The following is a 25,304-nucleotide window of genomic DNA, read 5'->3' on the forward strand; positions in this document are numbered from 1 at the left end:
TAAGAACCATGCAAGTACACTCATCATGAAATGTTGTATTTTTAAGTCATAAGGTGTAACAAATGTCACATCCCTTGTATGACTCTGGGCAACACAGATTTTGCAGAGCCTTCACTGACCATGCACACATGGAGCACACTGGGGTATGTCCTGTCTATATATTTCTTCCAGATCCTTTGAAATGTGGCATCTATAAACATTTATCCTTTGAAGAGTGTTGCACACGAATGACAACTCTTTCTCTTATATGCAGCCGTAAAGTTCTTTGCAGAACTAGATGTTCACAGGGCTAGTGTGCACAACAACCAGAAACCACTCAATTAATCATGTTCATGCAAAGATCTGAGAGAAGGTAACGTATTTGATGACCACAGAGATTTATGCTCATCTTATCTGATCTCTAACTCAAAGCTATTTATGCCTTCTTACCAATTGGTTTCTAAATGAAATCAAAACCAAACAAGGTTAGAAATGCTTGACGTTGGCTGAGACTTGAAGTAAGAATTTTTTTATCACCTTGAAGCTATTTCTAACATGATTATATAAAGAAATAAACAAATCTCACAGATTATATTTATTCCAAATTCATGTATTAACAATCTCCATTCACAGAAAGGTCTTGTTTCAGAGGTCCAGGATATGAATATTTTGGGGGACACAGGTACTACTTTTCCATGTGAAGGACATCCCTCTTCAGACAGGAACTAGGATTTCATGCATGTCAAGTTCTACTGATGACCAAGAAGTCCTTACCCAACCCACTGGTGGTTGTGAATCCCATGTAAACTGGTCAGCTCTTTTTGAGGGTGCTGACATCTCATCCAGGGCTGTGTCCTGAAATCCCTTGGTAAGACAGGAGTTTCCCTCCCCAGATTTTTTATGGCAAAACCCTCATGCTATGGATTTTTCATTTGACCTGCTACTGGTTTCAAAGAGTAGAAACACTGTAACTACAAATGTCTGCTCTAAAATTGGCTGCACAGGGAAGTTAATTATTTACAAGTAGTTTATACTAAAACTCAAACTAGATATAAATGTTATTTTGACTAAACAACACAGATGAAACTGTATCTTCTTCATCTCAGCAGAACTACCAACCCCAACAAATAAATAGTATGTGTTTCTGCCCTGAACCAGAGAGAAGCTATTGATCAAAGTGTCTGATACACCTCCAGGAAAGGAACGAGGGTTAGCAACATTGTGAAAGATAAAGTCCAGGTAGTGACAAAATCCATCAACAGTTAGCATCTATGAAGGTACCTATAAGACGCTTGTTAACCTGTGCTTGTGATACCTGATACTCTCTTAAAATGAAATATGTATTCCTATTTTTATTTACATTTTAGTGATTAAAAAGTTTTTGGATACCAGTTTCATTACAAAAATTAACTAATTTCATTTTAGGCCAGCACCCCATCACAAGCCTGTGCTATTATTTAGGTCTGCATAAACCTTGATTTACTATAAAATAAGACAATAGTATTAAACAACTGCCTACCTGGTTGGCTGTTCAGAAATAGTTCTAAGACATGCACACTTCATCCACAAAACAAAGTGCTTTCGAATGCCACTCTGCTGTATTCCTAAATGTTTATGTCATCAGAAACCAATATCTTTAAGAGATACTGTCTACTCACATGATGACTAAGCATAACTGGAACTGCTGGGGCAGAGATGCTCACAACTCCTCCCTCTAGGTGGACACAAGTAGCTGGATCATGCTACTCTTGGTTTCTTTACAATCTTTAAATATCAAAATCGGTTGACAGCACTTGAGGCAGAATGACAGAGGACAGTGAATACAGATATGGAATGCATCTGGAATTATCTATAGTTATCAATAAACAGACCTCACATCTCCTTCAGGAGAGTGCTCATTCATGCTTATACCCTTCTTCTGCTCCAGAGGAAATAGGTTGCTCAGGGCTGCAGCCTTGAAAGATTTCTTCACAAAAGACATCAATGCCTGTCTAGGGTGTCCCACGAAACACTATCCCTGAACACACGAAAATGCTAAGGAACTCTACTGAGCCCTTACAGGAAGACATGCGGTGACATATCTTGGCTACCCCTGTGTTTGAAACTGAACAAGCACATCTTATGGGGCTGAGAAACCCCCATGTTAATGGGACTGAAACCCTCAAATTGACAAGGGGAAGCACTGGGGGAGGGAAGCTGTCCCCAGCATTCCCAGGACTTGAGTACTTTTGAAGATGAGGCAGAAAACGCTCAGTATCTCAGACTGAGAAGGGGGTAAGGTACCCAGTTGTGGTGCTAGGAATCCATATGCTCAGAAAATGAAAAGCCATTACTTTTTATAGTCAAAAAGAAAGGCAAGGCTTAAGAATACTTATTTCAAGTTCTGTCTTTTTCAACTTTTGTGCTGGATTTCTCACTTGAAACCCAGATATTTAACCAAACTGAGTTATCTTTGTAAGATAACCTTCCAAAAGTCATTGACTTCCCTACGAAGGATAAAGATCTCACAGTTCTGTTTATGTGATACATTATGACTGCTAACTGTGAACATGAAAGCATGAAAGTTGTTCTTTCAGCGGAAAATGCTAGACATCCCTCCACACTGCATGGAGCTCCTGTACACAGAAACGCAGTGCTTTAATCATCCAAGTGCTGAGGAGAGCAGCTTCCAAGTAATCCAAATCTGGATGGGTCAATCCTCTACAAAACCTTGCCTTGCCTTGCAGCATCCAGAAAGAATTTAGAATTCTCAGAACAGCAATCCCAGCTTTTGTCAGGGAACTGCTGATGCCTTGCATAATTCTGTGTAGAATATGGCATGAGACAGTATGTCAGCTGATGACATCACAGACTCCACTATATCAAAAACATGAGAAGGGATGTTCATCATGACACAGTGCAACAAAATGGAAATTGTACAATCTGTGTCCAAAAGCAGAAGAGAAGAAGAAAAAAACCCACATCCTTTCTGGAAAGAGTCCAAAGATGTGGTGGTGAGATGCTGTTGGAGGCAAAGACAGGAAGACAGTCTCTACAAGCAACTGCACCACTTCCTTTCCTGAATATACAGATGAGTACAACTGGCCATAGCATTAAATAAAAGACACAGCATTTGCTAAATTCTGGCTTAGCTTCTTTCAGAGACATACAGAAGATGTTGGGGAACTCCTCAATGGCACAACTCTACCCTTGCTGTTGTGACTTCAGCACCTCTTGTAAGGAAAATTCAAAGCAAGGTGATCTTTATTAGAGTCAGATTAAATATTGTAATACTTGATGAAAGTTATTTGAAATACTTAAGGACTAGCACTTAATAATTTGTTTTAATTTAGGGGACATAAAAATAGGAGTAATGTGTTTATATTGTAGAAGTAAACCTGAAATTAGAAAAAAAAAAAAAATTAATTTACAAGGCAATCAAAATATCTATTTTTTGTTCATTTATATCAATGGAAAAAATAAACCCCTAAACAATCTACTCTCTAAGCATCTCTTGAAGAAGCTGTGAAAAATTCTGAACAGTAAAATCATACATCTGTTTCTTCAGCACTCTGGTTCAGCACATAATTAAGTACAACTGTAAAAGGCACAAAAAAATCACAGCATCTTGGCTTCTGTGGATTGTCCTGTTTTGTTGAAGTAGCTCAGTCACAACTAATGCTATTTTAAATAACCTTCTGTATTGTGGATTTTAGAGAAGCAAAGAACTACAGCAAGAACTCAGTATTCAGTCTAACCAGCTTAAGAAATAATATCATTTTAGCTTTCCCATGCATTCCGAAAAAGTGACTGAAGATCAGGATTTAAGACTACAAGCTTTCCTCCCATACTTAATATTTCAGGTATATTGAACAATCTTAGTCCTTCCTTCACATGCACTGACTTTACACTTTCATTGAAATCCTATACAGAAACAATTAAACAACTGCTAAGGAAGAATATTTTTTAAAACTCCATATGTTTTCTAGTAGAAACACAAAAATACTTTGATATGCACATGAATGTCACCTGCACATGTACTTAGTGAGATGTTTATGGAGCAAAGGGTTTGCCGATGCAAACACATGTGGCTTGCAGATGATCGGCCCTTCTCATATACATCCTTCAATGCAAGCGTGCCACTGCTGACCCTGAGAGACAGATATTCATAAGAGCTAACAACAAAATTAATCATTAGACACAGCTCTATAAACGGCTAAGATTAATGGAAAAAACACTCAGTGGCTGGCTTTTGCTTTCTACAAATCCATTGTACTTAGGCATTGCTGGGTCAAATTCCCCTGCACTACAGCGTAAATCTCTCACTTCACTGTGACAAATAGCACAATAAATGCCACACACTAAAGTGGCCCAACATACATGTTACGGATCATAAGCCTTAGTGAAAGGCAGTTTATTCAGGTATACAAGTTAATGTTTGAGAAACAAAGCTAGCTGTATCAAGTACTGAATGCTCAAAAAACCCCCATACTTAAAAAACTGACATAGAGAGGATTAAACATCCTTCCTAAAAATATCTCAGAATCCAAACACACTATAAAATTTCCTTAAAAATTCTTATCCACAGATTATTGTGATTTATTCAGCCTGATTTAAGGTTGAATAATTTACATCTGTAATTTAGGAAAACTTCAAAATAGCAAATGATAAAGGGGAATGGAATGAGTAAAAATGTGATCTGACCAACAACTACTGCCTCTTGGTTTATAGCAGCACTCCAGGTTATGGAATGCTTTATGAACAGAGGTTAAAGAAACTGAAACATCATTCAGAAATGGCTATCTCAAAAGGAGGTCATGTGAAAACAACCTATTATCTTTTCCAATTCAGACATTATATGAAAAAAAATTTCATGTATATATATATATATATGTGTGTGTGTGTGTGTGTGTGTCTGTGCATGTTTTATTTCATTTGTTCTATGTATTTTATACTGAGTTTTGTATTGGTTTGTTCCAATGTACTCCCCAGCTTCTGTAATGGTTCCTTCCCCACGTGTGTGTTATATAACCCTTGGGTATATATGTCAATCATCCCTCTCCCCCATCTGTCCCTGTCATTTCCCTCTCTCTCCTCTTGGGTGCCCTGTCTATCACTTGGGGGCCCTTCCCTGGCTTCTGGAAAGATCCAGGAGAGGTGTCGAGTGATAGGCTGGTGCCCGGGAAATCCCCTTCTCCCCTCTTGTGATTCATTTGTTGTTTGAAAGTTAACACCCCCAGTTACACCCCCATATTCCCTAACCCATTGTTGCCACCCCTTGATCCTCCCCCAGTTAAAAGTGCTCTGTTCGGGGCTCTCTCTCTGGGCACCAGCGGTCAGACGTGGAGCTTCCGGTCGGACTCCCCTTTAATGAACCTTGTTATACCCTGCTCAAGAGAGTCAACCCTTTGTCCGCTGCCAGCGTCGCCTTACCACCTTGTCCTGCTGTCGGCGTGGGGGAACCAAGACCCCACAGAGAGGAGGTTGCTTGCCTCGCCTGCAACCCCGACCTCACTCACATCAGCCGCAGTGCAGAACTGAGCTAGCCTGTGGCCAACCCCTGCCAGGCGTGAGGGACACTGCAACATATACATATACATATACATACACACATACACATACACATATACATATAGTGAACAACAGGTGACTATTGATGCCTAATTAGATAAAGGAGTTGCTAAAGAAAAAGTTATAGCACGTAATATTGGAAGGGGAAATATCAGACTAAAAGAAGCCTTCTTCTACAATTTGAGTAAGCCTGAATATTTCAACATATCTAACCAAAACTTCAGAAGTAAAACTTGGCTTAAAAGAATGCGAGCATTTGTGAGGTGTCTCCTACAAAGCTGTGAAGCATCCTGAACAGAGAAAGTTAAAACACACAGGAAAAAAGGAACGAATGAGGGCAGAGTTTCAGTGAAATGGGATACAGACCACTGTACCTAAGCACAAAGTCAAACGGAGAGATTTTATAAATACAAACTTTTAAGTATTGCCTCCAAATGAAGTGGTTGCACAATTCCCAACTCTCAAACATGTTATACTTATTCTGTCCCCTCCTTTCACTCAGCCTGAGAGCTCCCTGTGGTAGCAAAAGTATCTGTATAGCTGTACAACACATCAGATTGAAGAATTAATTCACAAAAAAAAGCTGCTGGGGGAAAAATAAAAAAAGCTAACTGATCTCATGATTGAGTTCCTCATTCTGACAAAGATAAACATTTCTGCTGACACAAGGAAGGAAACAATACAAGCATGGGAACAGGACAGCATGACATTTTTGGCAGCAGAAGGGGTGTGAAATCAGTGCCAGCTGACTTGAATTCTTCATCAGAAGGGATATCATCCACTGGAAACAAAAGGAAAAGGTCCTATGCCACAAGATCATGACAAATCAATCAATCTGTCACTGCTCAAAAAAAGGTAAGACAACAGTGGTGAGACACACAAGACACTCATCTGCATACAAAGGATGATACAGACACTTGGTATGTGGTTAAACAATAAAGCACAGCTTCAACTCTTCTGCAGAAACTCACTAAAGTCATAAAATGTGTGGGTTTAAGGATGCCTTGCTTTTTATCCTGTACCAAAAGTCATGCATCATAATTCTTTAACCATTTAGTGACCACATAGGTCAAAAAATTGTTCTGGTCATATCTTTCCTTTTCTGAGACTGAAAATTTGCTTTACTGCAGCTACCTTTTCACAGGTATATCTGTCATGCATAATCCTGTGCTGCCTGATTACACAGGGGCTCCTGCATTGAAAAACACTCACAAAACACACATTTAAAAAATACTTCTGTTGTGTGCCCTATTTCTCAGCTCTATTCCCATTACCTTCAGCCAGGTGTTACGCAGTCTTGATAACAGGGGATGTTACCGGCCCTCAACCCCTTTTCCTAGGTGCACCACATTTGTTTCTCTCTACCCACCCTTCACCCAACCTGACCGATTTTGACCATCTCAAGACCCCAAATCAGGCCTATATGATAATGTCCCCAGCACAGATGTGATTGCATCAGACTTCCCTGTCAGCATTGGGTGGCTGATCCCATTTATTTCATCAACCACCTCTTTCATGGCACACAATTCTCATGGTGAAGATAACTCCAAAACCACTCCCAAAATGCTCCCAGCACATTATTCACGGGCTCAATTGTGTACCAGGACCTCACTAGGTCCTCCCAGGACCTTACAGCCCCACATGCCCTTGAGCTCAAAAGCATCTGCTACACCATCACAAACACTGCACAAACAGAGCAGCTGTCACAGCTAAGCATGAAGAAAAACATGTCTTGTCACATGTTCGCTAATAATGTGCACAAGAATCTGTTAGTAGTGCAGCCACATGAGCCTCCACATCAATGACTAGTCTTAGAACCTTAGAATCATTCATGTTTTAAAAGACCCATGAGTCCAACCTTCTTCCAAGCTGTACTAGAAATGCTGCCACAAGTTAATGCCAAAGTGTATCTATGCCTGTGGCAGCATGAAAACATTTAGCGGAGGAGTCCACCTGTCTCTCTTTAGTAAGAAGATAAATATCATGAGCAGTGATTCCAGCAGAGACAGAACTCCACCTAGAGATGTTATTTATGACAGATGTGTATTTATGTATGCAAAGAAAAGCATGTACTTGCCTGCACTGTTCATGAGAGCAGAATTCAAATCAGGAGAATTGCAAAGGAAGAGTGAAGGGAAATAGCAGTGAAGGGAAGGGAGTGCACAGCAGGTAAGGTGATATATTTACCCTTTCAACCAGCATGCTTATCAGAGAGGGCGTCAGCCTATGAAAATATCCAGGATCTGAATAGCAGGCAACTGAAAGAATTATTTTAGCTCACAAGATGATATGAAAACACGTGAGAACAGAGGAGCCACAAGACAAGTAAAACTGTACTGGAAGCCTCTGACACTGGGGCAAATGACCCAGCTACCTCTATAAAGAGTAGAAGTGCCTGAGCAGAGTTAAAATTAGGTTGGACCACAACATGAGATGCAAATGCTCGCTACAGGGGCACCTGTGATTCAAAAGGCAGGTTTCTTCCAGCTATTCCTCCTAAACCACAGCTACCACCATTGGTCTAATGAAATCAGTATGAGTGCACACAGGACCAGGACAAAAACTATAAAGCTGTTTCTTATAAACCTTATCTTATAAAAAAGAAAAAGGGGATGTCTTAACTATTAAAGGTAAAAATTCCATCAAGTGATTTCAAGCTACCAGCATAAACTTTAGCAAAAAATATTTACTGATTGACACAAGGTTGTAAGTGATAAACCACCAGAAAATATTTTCTATGAGTCAAAGTGAATAGCATCCAATATTAATTGAAGAATAGTAGTGAAATTTAGGTCCAGAAACATTAAAATTGTACAGTCAGTAAAACCAGGAAAATTGCCCATAATGAGTTTGATTCTGATTAATTATATATTATGAATATAACTTTTTAAAGTTAAATTTCTTTAAATCTATCTTCCTACTCAAAGAATCATTTAGTAAAATCACAGACACTTTTTAACTTCTGCCATGATAAAAATTATCTCAACAGGCTTAAAATATTATATATTTAGTTTCTTTCAGGAGAAGTGAGGGGTTTTTTTATATACCTATTTGAAAAAAAATGTATGAGAAGAATCTGAATGAAAGCAGTTGATGACTGCAGTATGAGAGTTGGTTTCAGTCTGCAACTGCTGGTTTTAACATGCACCATCTGAAGCAGCCTCTCAACAGCTCCAGATTCCCGGCTTCGAGCTCTCCAATAAAGAAAGAAGTACCAGTCACTAAGGGACTGGTCTCCTTGCACAGTCTCTACAACAAATATATTCATTATTTTGCAAGTGGGCTAACACAGCTGCACATCCTGGAATGTGGTGTGATTTGTCATCTTTACCGGCAACTAATGTTGGCAAAGTTCAGTGCTTTTGAAACAAACAAACAAAAAGATGTTATCCAAAAGACACTCCGTAAAATTTCCTTATTATATGGTTATTGATGAGTGACACTTCCTTACAGGCATCTGGTACTAGATGCTGTAGTTAACACAAGGAGGTTCTTTAATGTTATTCTGAGATAGTGTTAGAATTTTATTCTAAGCTACACAAATAACTTGTCAGCAGAGTAACAAATTTCCATACTTTTACCTCTGAAAAACAGGTTCCCAATCTAAATATGCTACCCAAGCAAGTATGTAAGGGCTGAAAGTGCTCGCCACCCATGGTTGACAAACAAAACAGCGTTCTCACAAGACAGGAGGTGCATCTTCTTTACACATAAACAGAAATATTAAGGGAAAAAAACCAAACAACACAACCCCCCCCAAATATGTAATATTTATAAAAATACAGAAACAACCCAAAAATACATTTTCTGAATGTAAGCAGAAAAAAAGCCCAGTTCCTCTAAAGATGCAGTAAACTATTTCATCTTTTAATGACCTCAACAGATGACACATTTCTATGTAAATCATCTAGAAATATGAAGTATATTTATTTTTTTTCTCCCAGAAATTCCTAAACACTTTCATGAGACCAGAATTATCTAGAAGTTTCATAGCTAAATGTTAAATGAATTAAGCTTCATGCAAACTCAATCTTCTGTTGCATTAGCTAAGAACATCTCTTTTTGGAAATGAGACTCTTTCAGTTGCATGTCATTCTAAACAGAGAAAAATCACAAATATAATAAAATGTTCCTTGAGACTTCTTACTAACATGCACTGGGATGTAGTCAAAGCCATTGAGCCTGTCACCTGGCACAGATATATGGCTGCATTCACTGTTCTCCCTTGACTATTCTTTCATAGAGGATTAAGGCCATGCATTTTTTTTTTTTTTTCATAACATTAGGCACAACAGAACACCTTCCCTGAAAAGAATACAGACTGGAAGACCTTAAAGCATAACTTGTGATTTTCATTATAGGGCCTTCCCTTCTATTTTTCTGGAACCAGCTATTGCCTATCTGTAGTGTTCTAGCTGCACAGATTATTGACTGAGTTGTGAGCTGTAAATATGGTCAAGTGCATGCAACAGAACCTAAACCAAAAATAGAGAAAATTGTATATAAGCTGGGAGTGTGCCCTTGCAGCCCAGAAAGGCATCAAAAAACATCAAAAGCAGTGTGGCTAGAAGGGCCAGGGAGGTGATCTTGTCTTTCTACTCCCACCTGGAGTGCTGCATCCAGCTCTGGGTCTCCCAGCATAAGAAGGATGTGAACCTAGTGGAGAGAGAAAAGAGGAAGCCACAAAGGCGATTCAAGGACTGGGGCACCTCTCCTATGAAGACAGGCTGAGAGGTGGGGAAGTTCTGCCCAGAGAAGAAAAGGCTCCGGGCCAAACTTTTCTGAGTTTTCAATACTTAAAGGGGGATTAAAATAAAGAGGATGAAAGACTCCTTACTAGAGTCCATAGTGATCAGACAAGAGGTTTTGAACTGAAATACAGTAGTTTTATACTAAGCATAAGGAGGAAATATTTTGCCATGAGGGCAAGGCTCTGGAACACACTTCCCAGAGAAGTTGTGGATGCCTCATTCCTGTAAGTGTTTAAAGGCTGGAGTGATTTGAGCAACACTGTCTAGTGAAACATGTCCTTGATGACTGTGGGGGCCATTGTTAGGCCTAAATCTATCTTTGAAGGTCCCTTCTAATCCAGGCAATTCTATGATTCTGAAAAAATGGGAGCACACAGTCAAGGAAATAAGGAGAATACCAGCATGTTGAAATTACACCAGGCATTTTTCCAGTAAATAAAGTTTGCCTTAAAATATTTAAATATCTATGAATAAAAATATAAGTCTGAATATTTTGAGCTACTTTCTTCAGTCCAAGAGAAATACTTTGAAAGAACAAGGGGAAAATTAGGTTTTGAGAAGAAATTTAGCTTCTGGTTCCAAGCTTAAAAAAGCTTTAATCTTAGTAGTTTCTGTATGTTATTCATACAGAGGAGAACACTGCTCAGACCTACTATGTACCTGATGTACATGTAACTGCATGCAGCTGTTACAAAGAAATTTAGAGAAACCTGTCCGGATTTGTCACTCGGCGGTGGGGGGGTGGGCAGCGGCGGAAAGAGAGAGAGAGAGAGAGAGAGAGAGATCTGAATCACAGGCAGAAAAACAAAACAACTTTTAAAGCACATGGCATTTAATGAATCAAATCAAGAAATAAGCATTACATATTGAATCAACAAATAAACATTCCCGTTTCTCAGGAAATTCATACTGAGCTAAACCAAGGTTTAGCTCGGTATGAATTACCTCATAAACTGTGTAAAACCCCAATATTATGTAAGAAAATTATCTCATATAATACTAATATTACCAGTTACTGAAAGTTCCTCACTTGAATTATAGCAAAACACAAAAGAAATTACACTCTTCTCTTTGACCATTTGGAAGGAATTTTTATCCCAATAAAGAAATATGAACTCTTTCAATCATGTAAAACAGAAAGAATTTAAAATGTCACAGAGAAAAGTTTCCTCCAACAGATCCTTTTCAGCTTGGTTTTGACTTGTTCAGAGCATATTTACCCTGGATCACACAACCAGTTTTATAGTCACCCGCATTAGTTCACTTACATACCTCCACTATCATTAGGAGATCTTGTGTACTCAAAGAGGAACCCATTTTCCTTTAGTGATGATTATTTTTTACAGGGACATCTTGGACTGCCTTTACCTGACACTACTCAAATACCTCGAAGGGGTTTTCAGGAAGAGAAGAGCATGGGAAAGAAGAATTAAGTTCAAGCTCTGCATAGATGGAACACATAAAAAAGAGAACTGTGGAATTTGCTAGTCAGATTAAACATTCATATGTATATATGTACTTGTATAGTGCCAGAGGCACTACAAGAAGAATGAGTGTAAAACTAATCCGTTTACTTCCTTTAGAGCACTGAAAAGAAGAGGGTACTAAGAAAGCAAGCAAGTTATTGCCTGAAGTCTTTTCAGTTTTTGAATTTCATCTTCTTGTTTCACTAGCTTATGTTAGAGTAACTTCATTAGTTTATCTTCTCACCTTCTCTCAGCAGTTAAGACTAGACTGCAAAAATATTGCTCTAACATTTTTCTAAACTGGATTTGTGAATCTCCTCAGTATTCCCATTTTAAGTAACACCACCACTCTGTCAATGTCTTTTTATAGATAAAAAACAAATCATGCATAAATAACACACCTTGAAATAATTTTAAGGTATGGGAAAAAAGATGTTATGGTTTTAAAGCACTTGACTGCCTTTTATTCCCTTGAAGCAATCTTGCATTTAAAGTTTCAATATTCCGATCCAAAATAGGAGTTAGTTTTGCTGTAAGTTGCCAGACACTGAGTATTACAGAACAACTGCTGCACAATAACTGTGTTTGTACAGACAGCTGTTTCTCATTTCAAACTTTACTGTATTCAGCTGAAATTTTCAGACACAGGAGCACAACCTTTGGGATACAGTCACCTAGTGCTGTGCTCTGCTGCAGTCTCTCAGAGTTCCACAACTTGCTCTGAGGCCACTGTTGGAGTATAGAGCAGATATTGTTACAATGTGGTTTTTAACTGAGAAGTCTAGCAGGACATAACAGGTTTTTTGCATGTTTTATTTTGGAGAAAATTACTCTTTCTATAGTACTTTCTTTCAGCAAAGGGGGCTGAGAGTGGGATGGAGGCTGTCCAGAGAACAGGATTACCCAGCTCTGACTATTAAAGGGCTTCTGGTAGTAGGATGCATAGCTCTCCACAAGCAGCACTCATTCCAGAGCCTGAACATCATAATTACAATATGGTGTTGTTTAAGGTATAAACAAGTTTAAGGCATGTTATTTTCAGGGTTACACTGCAACCACACTAATCACCTGAACAAATTACCTCCAAATTAGTCAGGCCCAGGAGCGTTGCCTTGAGGTGGCTTCAGTTGAATATACCTGAGCAGAAGAAATTAGGTGATGGTCACAGCTCTTCACACTGTCAGTGTGACATTAACTGACAAACTGTTTATCTGCCTCCACAGCCAGCACAGCCCCTGAGATCTGCACCTGGTCACGCACCTACCGCCGGGGACACAAACACTCCTGTCTGACTCCACACCACTGCTGAAGGCAGATGATTTCCCAGGACAGGGAACCCCACTCTGGAGACACGTTGAGGGCTTTGCAAGGCACCCTTGTGATGTGGCTGCCCACCTGCAGGCCACCCAAAAGAAGGCGGGATGCCCACAGCAGGCATGGATGGCTCTTCAGGCACTTTTGCTCCACATGCCCCTGTGGCCTGCAGCACCAGGCCAGCAATCAACCCTCTCAGAGAGATATGCCCCAGCTGTGAGCTTCTTGTAATGATACAGACGGGTCTGAGAGCTTTTCTCGAGGCACGTGCACACTCCAAAGTGTTCTAGAGCCAGCAAGCCTTCAGCTCAATTTTACTGCGGTGTTCTCAGCTCATAGCCACTCAAAACCAAAACAAAACAACCCCACACATCCATCCATCCATCCATCCATCTATCTAATCTATCTATCTGTCTACCTATCTATCTACCTAGATATATCAAGAAAAGTTTTAGTTCACTGATTCTACCATTGTCACAGAGCAAACCCTTAGCTGACGGAGCACAGGAAAAAAAGCTGCATGATCACATAGTTTCAGACTGTCATGCTGGGTATCTAAACCACTGACCTCTCTTCTGCCTGGCACTGTTAAATGTTTTATTAGCTTTAGAGTATTTTATTATGGTGTTACTCAGGTTTTTTTCCCTCTTCAGTCTTTTGTTTTTCACCTCAAGAAATTCATTTAAGCTTCTCAAGGTTCTTCTAATCCTTATTCAAGTATTTGATTTGATCAAGTTCTGAATTTAATCCTCCTAGCTAATAATTTATTCCTTTGCCTCTTAGTTGTAATTCTTCTCCATTAATGCATTTATTGCCATCAAGACTCAGAACACCAGATTTGTGCTGCAGCTATTCACTTTTTAAACAATATTGTTTTAAGACAAATAAAGTTGAAATAGGTCACAATTGCATTTTTATCTGTGGAGTTCTGTACTATTTTTCTCACATACAGTTGTGAAACTTAGAGATTATTAAATGCTGCATGCAGCATTTAAGCCTGGCTAGTAGAGAGGTCTGCTTTCCTGTAATTTTAAACCTAAATTTTAAAGTCCATTGTAACCCCACACTCTCCTTCCCCAACCTCAGTCACATACATATAACTTCTTGTGCTTGAGCAGAAAGAAGGGCTGATTTTGTGACATCTGTACAAAGCAGCAGCACATGCTCTGGTTTTAGGCACTTACAGGTTTTATAGGTCTCAAATGCTGAATTCCCCATAAGGCAGAGCGAAACACTCAGGATTTTTTTTCTCAGTACACACTGTTCTGTGATCACTGAAATTAAATACCTGGCTTGAGACGTACAACTGGGAACTCCTTGTAAAGCAAGCTCTTTACACAAATGCAGTTTGGGTTTGTTTTTTAAAGGCCTTAAATTTTAAATCAAGTAATTAGAAAAATGAGTATGATCAAATGCTAAGCAACTTCTAAAAAAACTACATGTAATAAACAACCTGGACAATGTAATACTACATGTTTATTACACGTAATAAACAGCCTGTCCAAGAACACTGGCAAGCAACCAATGTATAGGGATCCCAGATGAGATGGACAGCCCTGTATGAGCTGAGGTCAACAGCAAGGACCATGTCCTGTGCTTTTCATCTTCTGATGTTGCCTAGAACATGCTTTCAGCAGACGGATCTTTTTGTAGTAACTTAGGCTCTCTATACTATCCAATGTAATATCTGAAGCAGATGAAATTTATACACTGTTAATCACCTGAGATTACATTTGAACACCTCACAGGAATAAATAAAAATGCATACTTATTTTATTGCCTATTACTCACCTCACATTCACTATTCCCCATTATCTATTCCTCAGTTATCCTCCTGGTATTAACAATAAAACTGATATTTCAAGTGACTTGAAGCCATTCACCTGCATATCCAAAACCACTTGTACAGCAAATACTGCTGGCAAACCTGCACAAAAGCATTTGGGCGCAATCAGCATACTTTCTGCATCACTGACCAGTGTGGTGTTTTGCAGACCAATACAACACAAATCCATTGCTTGGATTACAGAGATTTTTCTGCAATTCGGATGTTAATACCATTTCTACTATTTTTCAGCTCTACCTGTAAGTTCTAATAAATTTTCAAAATTGCCAAACAAAAGAAGATTTGCATCTCTCTCTCTCAACATTAGAGTGATCTAATGAACTGAAGTACTACAACTGAAGTACTACAGCTTAATGGAGAACAAATTAAGTAAATATACCTGGAGATAATAAACTGAATTCACAAAAGTAGCAGATAAGACCTTGATATGAAATGCACGGCAATACAAGGGTATCATACAAACCATTTCTAGAATGACATCTTCAAATAAGAAAAAATTCCACCTCTCAATATATAGTTAAGTACAGGAGCAAAAAAATGTCTGGCAGCTACACAAAAATATCAAGATTCCCCCTGAACAGCTTATAGTAACAGATCTGTTTTGTTTCATCATTTCAACAGAGAGGAAGCTTAAGCATCTTGTAATTTATACACAGTAACTTCAAATACTACTCAGTATACAAGAAAATAAAACTGTAATCAAACAGAGACAGACCATTAGCTTCCCGTCAGTGTGTTTAAATTATTCTGAACCCCCTGGAAATCACAGAAGATAGAATCATAGAATATTAAGGGGTGTAATGGGTCTTAAGGATCAGCAAGTCCCAGCTCCCGCTGCCACAGGTAGGGACACCTCCCATTAGATCACGTTGCTCAAAGCCTTTATCCAACCTGGCCTTGAATGCTTCCAGGGATAAGACAACCCACAAATGCCCTGGGCAACTTGTTCCAGTGTCTCACCACGCTCAGAGTAAAGAATTTCTTCCCAGCATCTAACCTAAATTTCCTCTCTTTCAGTTTGTACCCATTACTCCTTGTCCTGTCCCTCCAGTTCCTGATGAAGAGTGCCTCTCCAGCTCCCCTGCAGGCCCCTTCAGATCCTGCAAGATTGCCATGAGGTCTCCACACAACCTTTCCTTCTCCAGGCAGAACGGCCCCAACTCTCCCAGCCTGGCTTTGTAGGGGACATGCTCCAGATCCCTTTATCAACTTCATGTCCTCCTCTGGACTTGCTCTGAGGGTTCCATGTCCTCCTTATGTTGGGGACCCCAGAACCATGCAGGTGAGGTCTCAGCAGAGCAGAGCAGAGCAGAGCAGAGCAGAGCAGAGCAGAGTAGAGGGGCAGTGAGTACACACTGCTGGCTCATGTGGAGTTTTCCATCAGTCATCACTCCCAACTCATCCACAGGGCTGCTCTCAATGAAGAGGTTCAGAAAAACTTTCCTACACTCATCCTGAATCCACTTGAGACTTCAGAAGATATCCCTACAGAGGAACTTCACATATTTTATACAGTTGTTTTTTTACAAGCTGTTACAAGGGGAGGGGGGGGGAAACATGAAATATTACACCGATTATCCCACCCGTGAAGAACTCTCCTTTAGCTCAAACATAGGACAGTCACCTGTCACAATTTTCACCACAAGGCTAACAAAATAAAACAGCACAGCTGCTTGATTTTGTTATAAAAACATTTAAAGTACAGCACAGACACAAAAAATCCTTGAGCTCTCTTACTCCGTTTCATCATAATCCTAGCCATAATTAAACATCTAAACATAAAAGATTAACTACCTTCTTCTAACTTCAGCTGCAAAGCTTTGGACAACTAAGGAAACTTCAAGGCTTCCACAACATGTTCAGATTTTCAGATTTGTCTCTCTTGCTCTATCCTCTTGTATATTTCACAAAAAAATCTACTTTTTACTCTTATAAAAACCGTAATTAATTTTCCCGTGTCACTAACCCCACTTAGCTGCCTACAAAATCATTCCAGTCATGCCAAAAAGATAATACAGCTGAAAGTTCTAACAATACTATAAATAAGATCAACTCTAGACTACTTGAGACACAGATTCTATGCCTGGAATCCCAAACACTACAAGCTGGAAGCCCAACAGCAGCAAAATGTTTTTCTCCATATCAAAGACATAAAGGTAAATGTTTCCTCAGAAGAGAATTTATTTTTTTTTTTAATAAAGCTGTTATGCAGTTGGTCATAAAGACAGTACTATATACATCAAGATTAAACAAAATCTTAGTATCAAGAGTTACTGACAATAAAACATCAAGATGAGCCAGAGTTAAAAAAAGAGTTGCTAAAGAGTTGTTCGTTTTTGTTTCACCTTATAAAGCATAAAGTAAAAATTTATTTGAAGTGCAGCTGATAAAATGCAGATTTTGTGTTCTGAATGGAGGAAGAAGGATGTGGAATGAGCTGAAGGTGGGCAAAGGTTCTTCCACAGAACCTGAAAATTACTTTAATACACTAAGGAAAATGGGCTAAGCATATATACAAAACAAATAACCTTCTGCTGAGAAGTGGAAGGATATCATAAATAAACACATATCTAATTATGAATACTCCAAACTGACTCAATAATCAGGACTTAATTACAGGCCATTTAACTAGGCTTCCCTTATCTTTTTATGTGTGCACATACTTTTTTATGCATGCACATACTTTTTTATGAGTGCACACACTCAGAGAGAACCATCTGCAGCAGACGAGTCAGAAAGGCACAGGTACCTTCTAATACCAAGCTATTATTTCTCTACATTCTGAAACCACAGTATGTAAACACTCAAAAAAACCCTTCTACCAAATATTTTGCAAAAGATAGGTGGTATGGTTTTGCTACTGATTTCATATTGATATGAATGTGATATACAAGAGATAGCTCTAAAATGCATTTCATATAAAATGGTGAAGCTTTATCAATGGCAATTAACATAGCAGCAACTTCCTCTGTTCCTCAAGGCAACGTAGCACCAAAATCCCCTTCATAACTATAAAAATAGCACTACATGTTGTTTTTGCATGGCCAGGTTTTGGTACTGGGTGCTAGACCTTCTGTGAGAAGCTGCCAGAAGCTTTGCTCATGTCTGGCAGAGCCAAAGTCCACCGGCTCCAAGAAGGACATGCCGCTGGCCAAGGCTGGGCCAATCAGGAGTGATGGCAACACCTACGTGATAACATATTTAGGAAGGAAAAAAGGGTTATTGAGCTGATGAAAATGACAGGAGTGAGATCATATGAGAGAAACAACTCTGTAAACAACAAGGTCAGTGAAAGAGAGGCAGGAGATGATCCAGGCACTGGTACTGAGAATCCCCTGCAGCCCATGGTGCAGCCCATGGAGAGATGGCTGTGCCCCTGCACTCATGGAGCTAACAGGGATGCAGAGATTCACCCACAGCCCGTGGAGAACTCTCACTGGAGCAGATGGGTGTGTGCAAAAAGGCTGTGAACCCCTGGGAGGCCTGTGCTGGAAGAGGTTCCTGGAAGGGACCTGCAGACCTGTGGAGAGAGGAGCCTGGTAGGACTTGCGATCCTTTGGGGGTCCCACACTGGAACAGAACTGACCCTATGGAAAGTGACCCCCACTGCAGCATTTTATGTAGAACTGTTGCCTGTGGAATGCACTCAAGCTGAAGAAATTCCTGGAGAACTGTCTCCTGTGGGAGGGACACCACACTGGAGCAGGACTCCTCCTCTGCCTGAGCAGCAGCAGAAATGCACGATGAACTGACTGTAAACTCCATCCCTCATCTCCCTGCACCACTGGGGGGAGAAGGTAGAGCTGGGAAGGAGGGACGGGTGGGGGGAAGACGTTTTTAACATTTATTTAACTTCTCAGTATGCTGTGATACTATTTGGTGGATGATCTCCCTGGTCCTTATCTCAACCTTTGAACATTTTGTTCTATTTTCTCCCCCCAGTCCATTTACCAGGGTGAGTGATAAAGCAACTTTGATGGGTGCCTGGCATCCAGCTAGGTCAATCCCACTACACACTGGAAGGCTTTCAGTAAGTCAAAAGGCAGTTATTTACTCTGGACATTGCAACAAAAATGCTGAATCATATTTTAGAGCATTTCACTATTTATAGCTGCTCGGGGTAAGCCTTCGGCTATACAGTGTACTATTTATGGATAAAAAGGATTTGTTGCAAACATCACTTTTTGAAATCGAAACACAGCAGAAGATTCAGGGGCCCAGACATATCCTTTACTTTTACACTTTCCAATGTAAAGCTTAATATTTTCAATGCCCGTGTCCTTAAGAAACCAGCAGAGATTATTTTATCCCCATCCCATCAGCAATATGCCAGGGACAGCAGTGACCCGTTTATGTCTCAGATTTCTGGAGAACTGGCAAAAGCAGGAAATTACACTTTTGTTTCTTTCAGAACTGAGTGAGAGCAGCAATATATTCAGGCTGAAATTGAAAGCGCACACACCCAACAGTGTATTTTTAATACACTTTAGTTCAGGATTTCACAACTTTCAGAACTTCAGCTGTACTTGCAGGTAAAGTAAGTTCCTCAGGTAAGTATAATATTTTGCAGTACATATGCAGTACATATTATTATGCAGTATTATGCAGTACATATATTACTGCATACTCCAGTACTATGCATCAAATTGGAAGTGGGCAACACTGGAGCATGGAAATTGGGTCCAAAACAACTTACTTCAGCTAGAAGCTAAAGAGAAATTCCTCTTCATGGAATCAGAGCTGTTTCACACCTCATATTGCACAATATGGTAACATTTTGTTTGATCAGTTTCAATTTAGCATGTATTTGGATAAAATTATTATCCCCTTCCTAAACACTTTTACCTAACAGGCACTGGGTTTGGGGCTTTTTTTTTGGCCTTGCTGGATCACTTAAAATCCCTTGCAAGACAACCAAATTACAACACTATCTGTGTGTCATATATATGCCGGAGAGGACAATCAGTCACAGGTAGCTAGTGAATTTTATTTCTGTCACAAGAGAGATGTTCAGCTTCAAAGCTCAAGAGACAAATACCTTAGCAGATAATGACATGCAGGTATATGCCTTCTCTGTTTACAGCTTATGTTTCTGCTTCTCATAACCTTAAAGTTTAATATATTCTTTCCTTTTACAAGTATTTAGTATGTAGAGGAAGAACATGGACTATAGTTACATGTTTTTCTTCAGTTCAGTTACTTACAGTTTACCCTGAATATAACTGAGCCCAGTAACTTCTGCAGACAAAACACCAAACAGGAAAAAAACAAAAAACCCAAAAACATTGTCTGTAAAAACATTTGGCTAGCTGGAAATGTAGTTTACAAGAACCAGAAAAGACACTAAAAGAAGCAAGCATGTAAAATCTTCAACTATAGAAGCCAGTTCCATATAAAACAGTTTTCTTTGCTCTGCAATTCCTGAATTCCTCTCAAGACCTCCTTACCATGGACACACCATTCTGACATGCTTCAGTAAGGCTCCAGTACTGCAGGAAAAATGAATCCATTAATTGAGAAGGGCTTAAACACACCACACAACATAAATATTGCAGTTGATTTGATACTGTATCAATTTGCTACAGTAAATGGAAGCTCCACCAGTTCATTCTGGGGTCTCAAGACACAGGTACAGAACAGACCAAACACTCAGTTGCGAAGACAGACAGCCCAGCCCACTGCTCACGCACGCACACCTCTTTTAGATGAGTTAACAACCATCACTAAGGGTCAGACAAGTATCCAAATAACTACCATTAGCCACAGCTGCACCCAACCTGATTTCCATAGGCCAACTCTACTGCACTCCTGCATTCTTTACTGCATTATTCCACAATCTGGGATAAAATGCCAGGTTTTAATGTATTCAGTTTTGTTGATCCCACTATATATACTCAGCTTCAAAAACAGTTATTTAAAAATACACAACCCTATTTCTGGGAGAAAAATGAGATTTTGGATTAAGTCAGGCATATTTAAAACGGAAGTTTACCTGTTAGAAGATACAATTTCATTTAATGAGAAAAGATTAAAAGAAATGCAGATTTTGGTACTAATGTCTTCTGGACTTAATCGTCAGCATACAACTCATCAATGCCAGCTAAGGGTATTGTCATCAAAAAGTCATACGACGCCTTTTAAGTCCCTGGAAGGTTTGCTCAGGGGCTGAGACATTTACTGTTCATTATCTGCATTTCCAAACAAAAATGTATTGAAATTAAGGAATAGCTTTAACTCCTGTAATTTAAAAGCTACGCAATTTTTTTAATACTTCATCTCACACACCTGCCTTACTACAGAGATTCCAGGAACCACCACACTGAAAGGAAGAAAGGAGTGATGTTTTGGACTGAAGCAACAGTGTCAACGATCAGTTCAGACAACAGCACCTGAAACACAGGATTAACAGCTTCTAACACAAATCCTGTATTCCACGCTCTTCCCGCTCTTTGAGACTTGTTAGAGATGCTTAGGATACAGCCAAGTGCTACCACTGCTCTGCAAATTTCACACCTCAGTCTCAGAGCACAGAGCTCGCTTCTCAGTGGGGAGGAGGTCAATCTCTAGGTTAAAAAAAAGGAAATTCTGGCTTGAGCAAAACATTATTTGACAAAGAGAATGTAGAAGTGCTGCGTGAAACCTCTTGTTCACATACTTAACTGAAAAATGCTGTCTTAACTTTCACTTGAACACACATAACATTCACTCTGAGTCTTATGATCTGATGACATTGGAGGCAGAAGAGGAAAAAAAAAAAAAACCCCACCTCATTTCAAAACCATACTTTCAGTGATTGCAAAGCCAGTATAAAATAAAGAGAATTTGCACTACATTGTAGTTGAAGAATGTTGTAAACGTTTGTATCACATAGAATTGACAATACGGCTGCTCATGGCTGTGAGTAGATGGAGAAAAAAAACCCCTAGACCAGCCCCAAAAGGTCCCCAAGTTACTTTGACATTAAATCATAACTCCTGGAGCACCAGTTTGTGTACTGATACTCCAAACAAAAAATGCTAACACTAGAATCTGTCAGGTTGCATTACTGAAATCTGACTTGACACTTTTTCAAGGTATATTGTGTACAAAGAATACTTTCCCAACATGAAAATATATACTTTACATGAAAATTATAAACTTAATTTTCAGTAAAGAATTGTTTTGTTCATCAGATAATCTGATTCAAAAAATGTGACAAGCATAACAATTTTGTCAGTGGGAGAAGATTAAAGTAGTTTAAATGATCTAGTATAGGAAAAACAAAAAATTACAAAAAATGTACCTACAAAGGCAGTGGGAAAAGAAAGACAAAAGGAAAAGAAGCAAAGTACTGTCTATTTGCCTTATGATTTATCTTAGGGATGTAGGATGCTGTAACTAAATTTACCTAGAAAGTGGTTAAAGCTGCTAGAATGCAATAAATGCAGAAAAAAAAACTGTGAAAAGGTACTACCAACTTGTTAGATTAAGTAGGTAATTTTAAAGGATTTATACAATGGTTAAGACCATGACAAATACCACTTTTTGTTTTTTCTTCCTTTTCATCTTTGCACCAGTCACATACAAGGATTAACAAAAAGCATAAAAGTGAATTGTAGCCCAAAATCTCCATTTGAGAGAACAAACATCCGCAACTTGGAAGAAAATTCATCCTAAGATGTAACTTATTCAAACCAGCCATTGTTTACATACCATAAATTGCTATTTCAGTATTAGCTTTGTGTAAAACTAATCTGTAAGGATGCATCTTCTGCTTTAATGCTAATTAGGCATTTTACTGTCCATCATTTGGAAGATTTGCCTTGTTCTACCAAAATATGAAATTGACCAAAGTTGAGATTTGATTATTTGCTCAGCCTTTTCAAACAGCAAGTATTATTCTTTACCTATTTAAAGAAAATTCAAAACAGATAAATTAAACCATGGAGCACATTGAAATCTAGGTTTAGTCAGATTAGGCTAGTTACTATTTAACGGAAATGAGCAGCTTCCTGTTGTCAGGGCAAACAGTGGGTAACTTCCATTTCAAGCTGCAGTATTTTGTGCTCCTGCAAAGATCTGCACCATAACTTCTATTTCAGCAGTGTTCCAAGTGAAATTTGCTCTCAGGTGAAGTAGAGACACTAAATGTACTAGAACGTTTTAGTACTAAATGTAAACGTACTAGCACGTTTCAGTTCCTTCTTCCTGCTTCTAAGTATGTTCCAAGTTCATCAGGTTTGTCTTTCAAATACAAGTATTGGACCTCTTTCCACCACAACACTCCTCCGCTCCAGGATTTTTGTTTTTTGGGGTTTTTTTTTTGCTTGGCTCCACTGCTGCTGATCTTTCAATGCAGATTTCCTATTTAGAGCCTACAAAAGATAATCAGAGTTGGCAGCAGCCAACCCTGCCAGTGAGTGTGAAAACGACTGCTGGGAGAAGCTCTGACCAGGCAGTTCGTAAACCTGATTGGTTTCACTGACCACTTACACAAACAATTTGCAAAGGAGCGCAACTGAAACAAGACATGTGCAGAGAGGAGGAAGCATCACCCAGACCGGGTTTTGCTTTACTCATGGTCAGGTAGGACTGCGAACATGTACCTCTAAAGACATAGAGGCACGGAAGGTCTGACCATTCAGGTTTCTAAAAAGGAAAAGCCCACACTGAACTGTGAGCTCTCTTATTTAATTAGCAGTATGTAAATAAGATACAGCTAATTCTACTGGTGGAACTTCAGGATTTTTGCTAGTAGTATTTCAAAGCCAAACTGGAAGTTTATCTTTTACCACCACCGCGCAGACTTCAGCTGCATCACCTCGCTTGCCTCTGCCTCAAGAGCTACAGGTCAGTGCTGCGCGCACGCCAGCACACCGGGACGCGGGGGACGGGTGAAAGCAGAGACACTTCTGCGAAAACAGCGAACAGCTAGCCCAGGAGGAGCGAAGGAGGTACGGTGTCCCCGAGCAGAGCAGAGCAGAGCAGAGCAGAGCAGAGCAGAGCAGAGCAGCCTTCAGCCAAACACATCGGGGGTGAGGAAACTCTCCCCGCGTGGTTCCGGGCAGTTCCCACCTAGGGCGCGGCGCCGGGAGCCGCCGGGGCAGGAGGCGGCAGCGACCAGGCACTGCATTTCGCACCCCGGCCTGAGCCCAGCGATGCTGCCGGAGGCGCGGCCCGGCCCCAGCCCGCCCCGCCGCCGCTCTCGGCCGCGGCTGCTTGGGGCGCGCAGGGCAGGGCCCGGGGCCGCCCGGCGCAGCGGGACCGGGGTGGGGACGGGGTCGCGGCCCCGCGGAGCGGAGCGGCGGCACTCACTGTGTGTGCGCGGGGCGGAGGAGCGGCGAAGCCGAGCGAAGCGGGCGCAGCGGCGGCAACTCGCGGCTCCCGCCGGGATCGGGGCGGGGCGCGCACCCGACCCTGCCCTGCGCTCGCCCCCGGCCGGGACGGGGCGGGGCCCGCCCGTCCCGCTCGACCCCCGCGCCGCCTCTCGCACCAGCGGCCCCTACCTAACTCAAAATACAATCGTTTGTATCTACTGAGCCGTATGCAAAGGTAGTTTAAATTCTGGCAGCAGCTTGCTGCGAGCCTGAAGAGATGCATGCTCTACTCGTGCCCACTCTGTGACTCGCGTAGGGGCCGCTAGGAGTTAAGGAACATATTAAGGCCAGAGAGAAGAGGACTTTTTTCCGGGAAGCTGCTAATTCCAGGCCTGACAGAGGCAAGACCTGGTTAGAAGAACCCAGTCCGTACATTCCCGGTGGGACAGACAGTATAAAAAGCAGCAGCTCACACGCTTATCGCAAAGAAAACACCCCCAGTTAGGGGACGGACGGCCTTTACAACCGCCAACAGCCTCCGGAGTTCCCGCTGTGGATACCAGGAACCCGGGATGTATAAAAGCAATACTGCTCAATGACCTAGGAGGAGGTTAACAAAGCTTGGAAAGAAGGATGTACCAGTGACAGTGGATACAAAAAAAAGAGGCAAATTCACAGGCGACAAGGACATCAGGCAGAACACCCAAGAGAAGGAGGACAGCAATAAATCGAATTCAGCAACCGTGCTACAATCATGATGGGATAAAAGCTTACTCAGGCAGGGGGAGATTGCAACCATCAGCTTATAGCCCTCTGATCCAAGAATCCCACTAACTCAAAGAGAAAGAACTGACTAATTAGCATAGGACCCATTAACCAATGGAAGATAGAATACTAACAAGAGAACTATGCAACTTGTAGCCAATAAGCATGGGTTCCTTTGTTTGCTAGAGCACATCGAGAAAAATTTTTAGTCAGTGGGAGATTTTGTGTACCCAGCACCCCTTTCTGCACACAACTTACCAAAAGAAGAGTGAACTAGGCCCCACACCCCGCAACTGAGAAGCCCAGGGTGAAAAAGGACCAACAGAACAACACTGGA

At 40.5% G+C, this 25,304-nt stretch overlaps 1 protein-coding gene across 5 annotated transcripts in view; it reads right to left on the reverse strand.

Moving 5' to 3' along the window:
* The window catches only part of TNFAIP8 (TNF alpha induced protein 8), a 55,943-nt gene extending 31,659 nt beyond the window's left edge, over window positions 1-24,284 (reverse strand). Inside the window, exons 1-2 of one of the 5 annotated variants that reach the window (XM_040091253.2) lie at window positions 24,201-24,284; window positions 20,354-20,395 (exon numbers count right to left, since the gene is read on the reverse strand). In XM_040091253.2, coding sequence (XP_039947187.1) covers window positions 20,354-20,375 — 22 coding nt within the window. In that variant the 5' untranslated portion in view covers window positions 20,376-20,395; window positions 24,201-24,284. Of the gene's footprint in view, window positions 1-20,353; window positions 20,396-21,191; window positions 21,274-23,070; window positions 23,261-24,200 lie in introns of those variants that run through there. The other 4 variants (XM_040091255.2, XM_040091254.2, XM_040091252.2 and 1 more) reach the window with 4 other exon arrangements.
* Between the last annotated feature and the right edge of the window lie 1,020 nt (window positions 24,285-25,304).

The sequence above is a fragment of the Hirundo rustica genome, chromosome Z (assembly GCF_015227805.2).
Source record: "Hirundo rustica isolate bHirRus1 chromosome Z, bHirRus1.pri.v3, whole genome shotgun sequence".
Classification (NCBI taxonomy): Eukaryota; Metazoa; Chordata; class Aves; order Passeriformes; family Hirundinidae; genus Hirundo; species Hirundo rustica.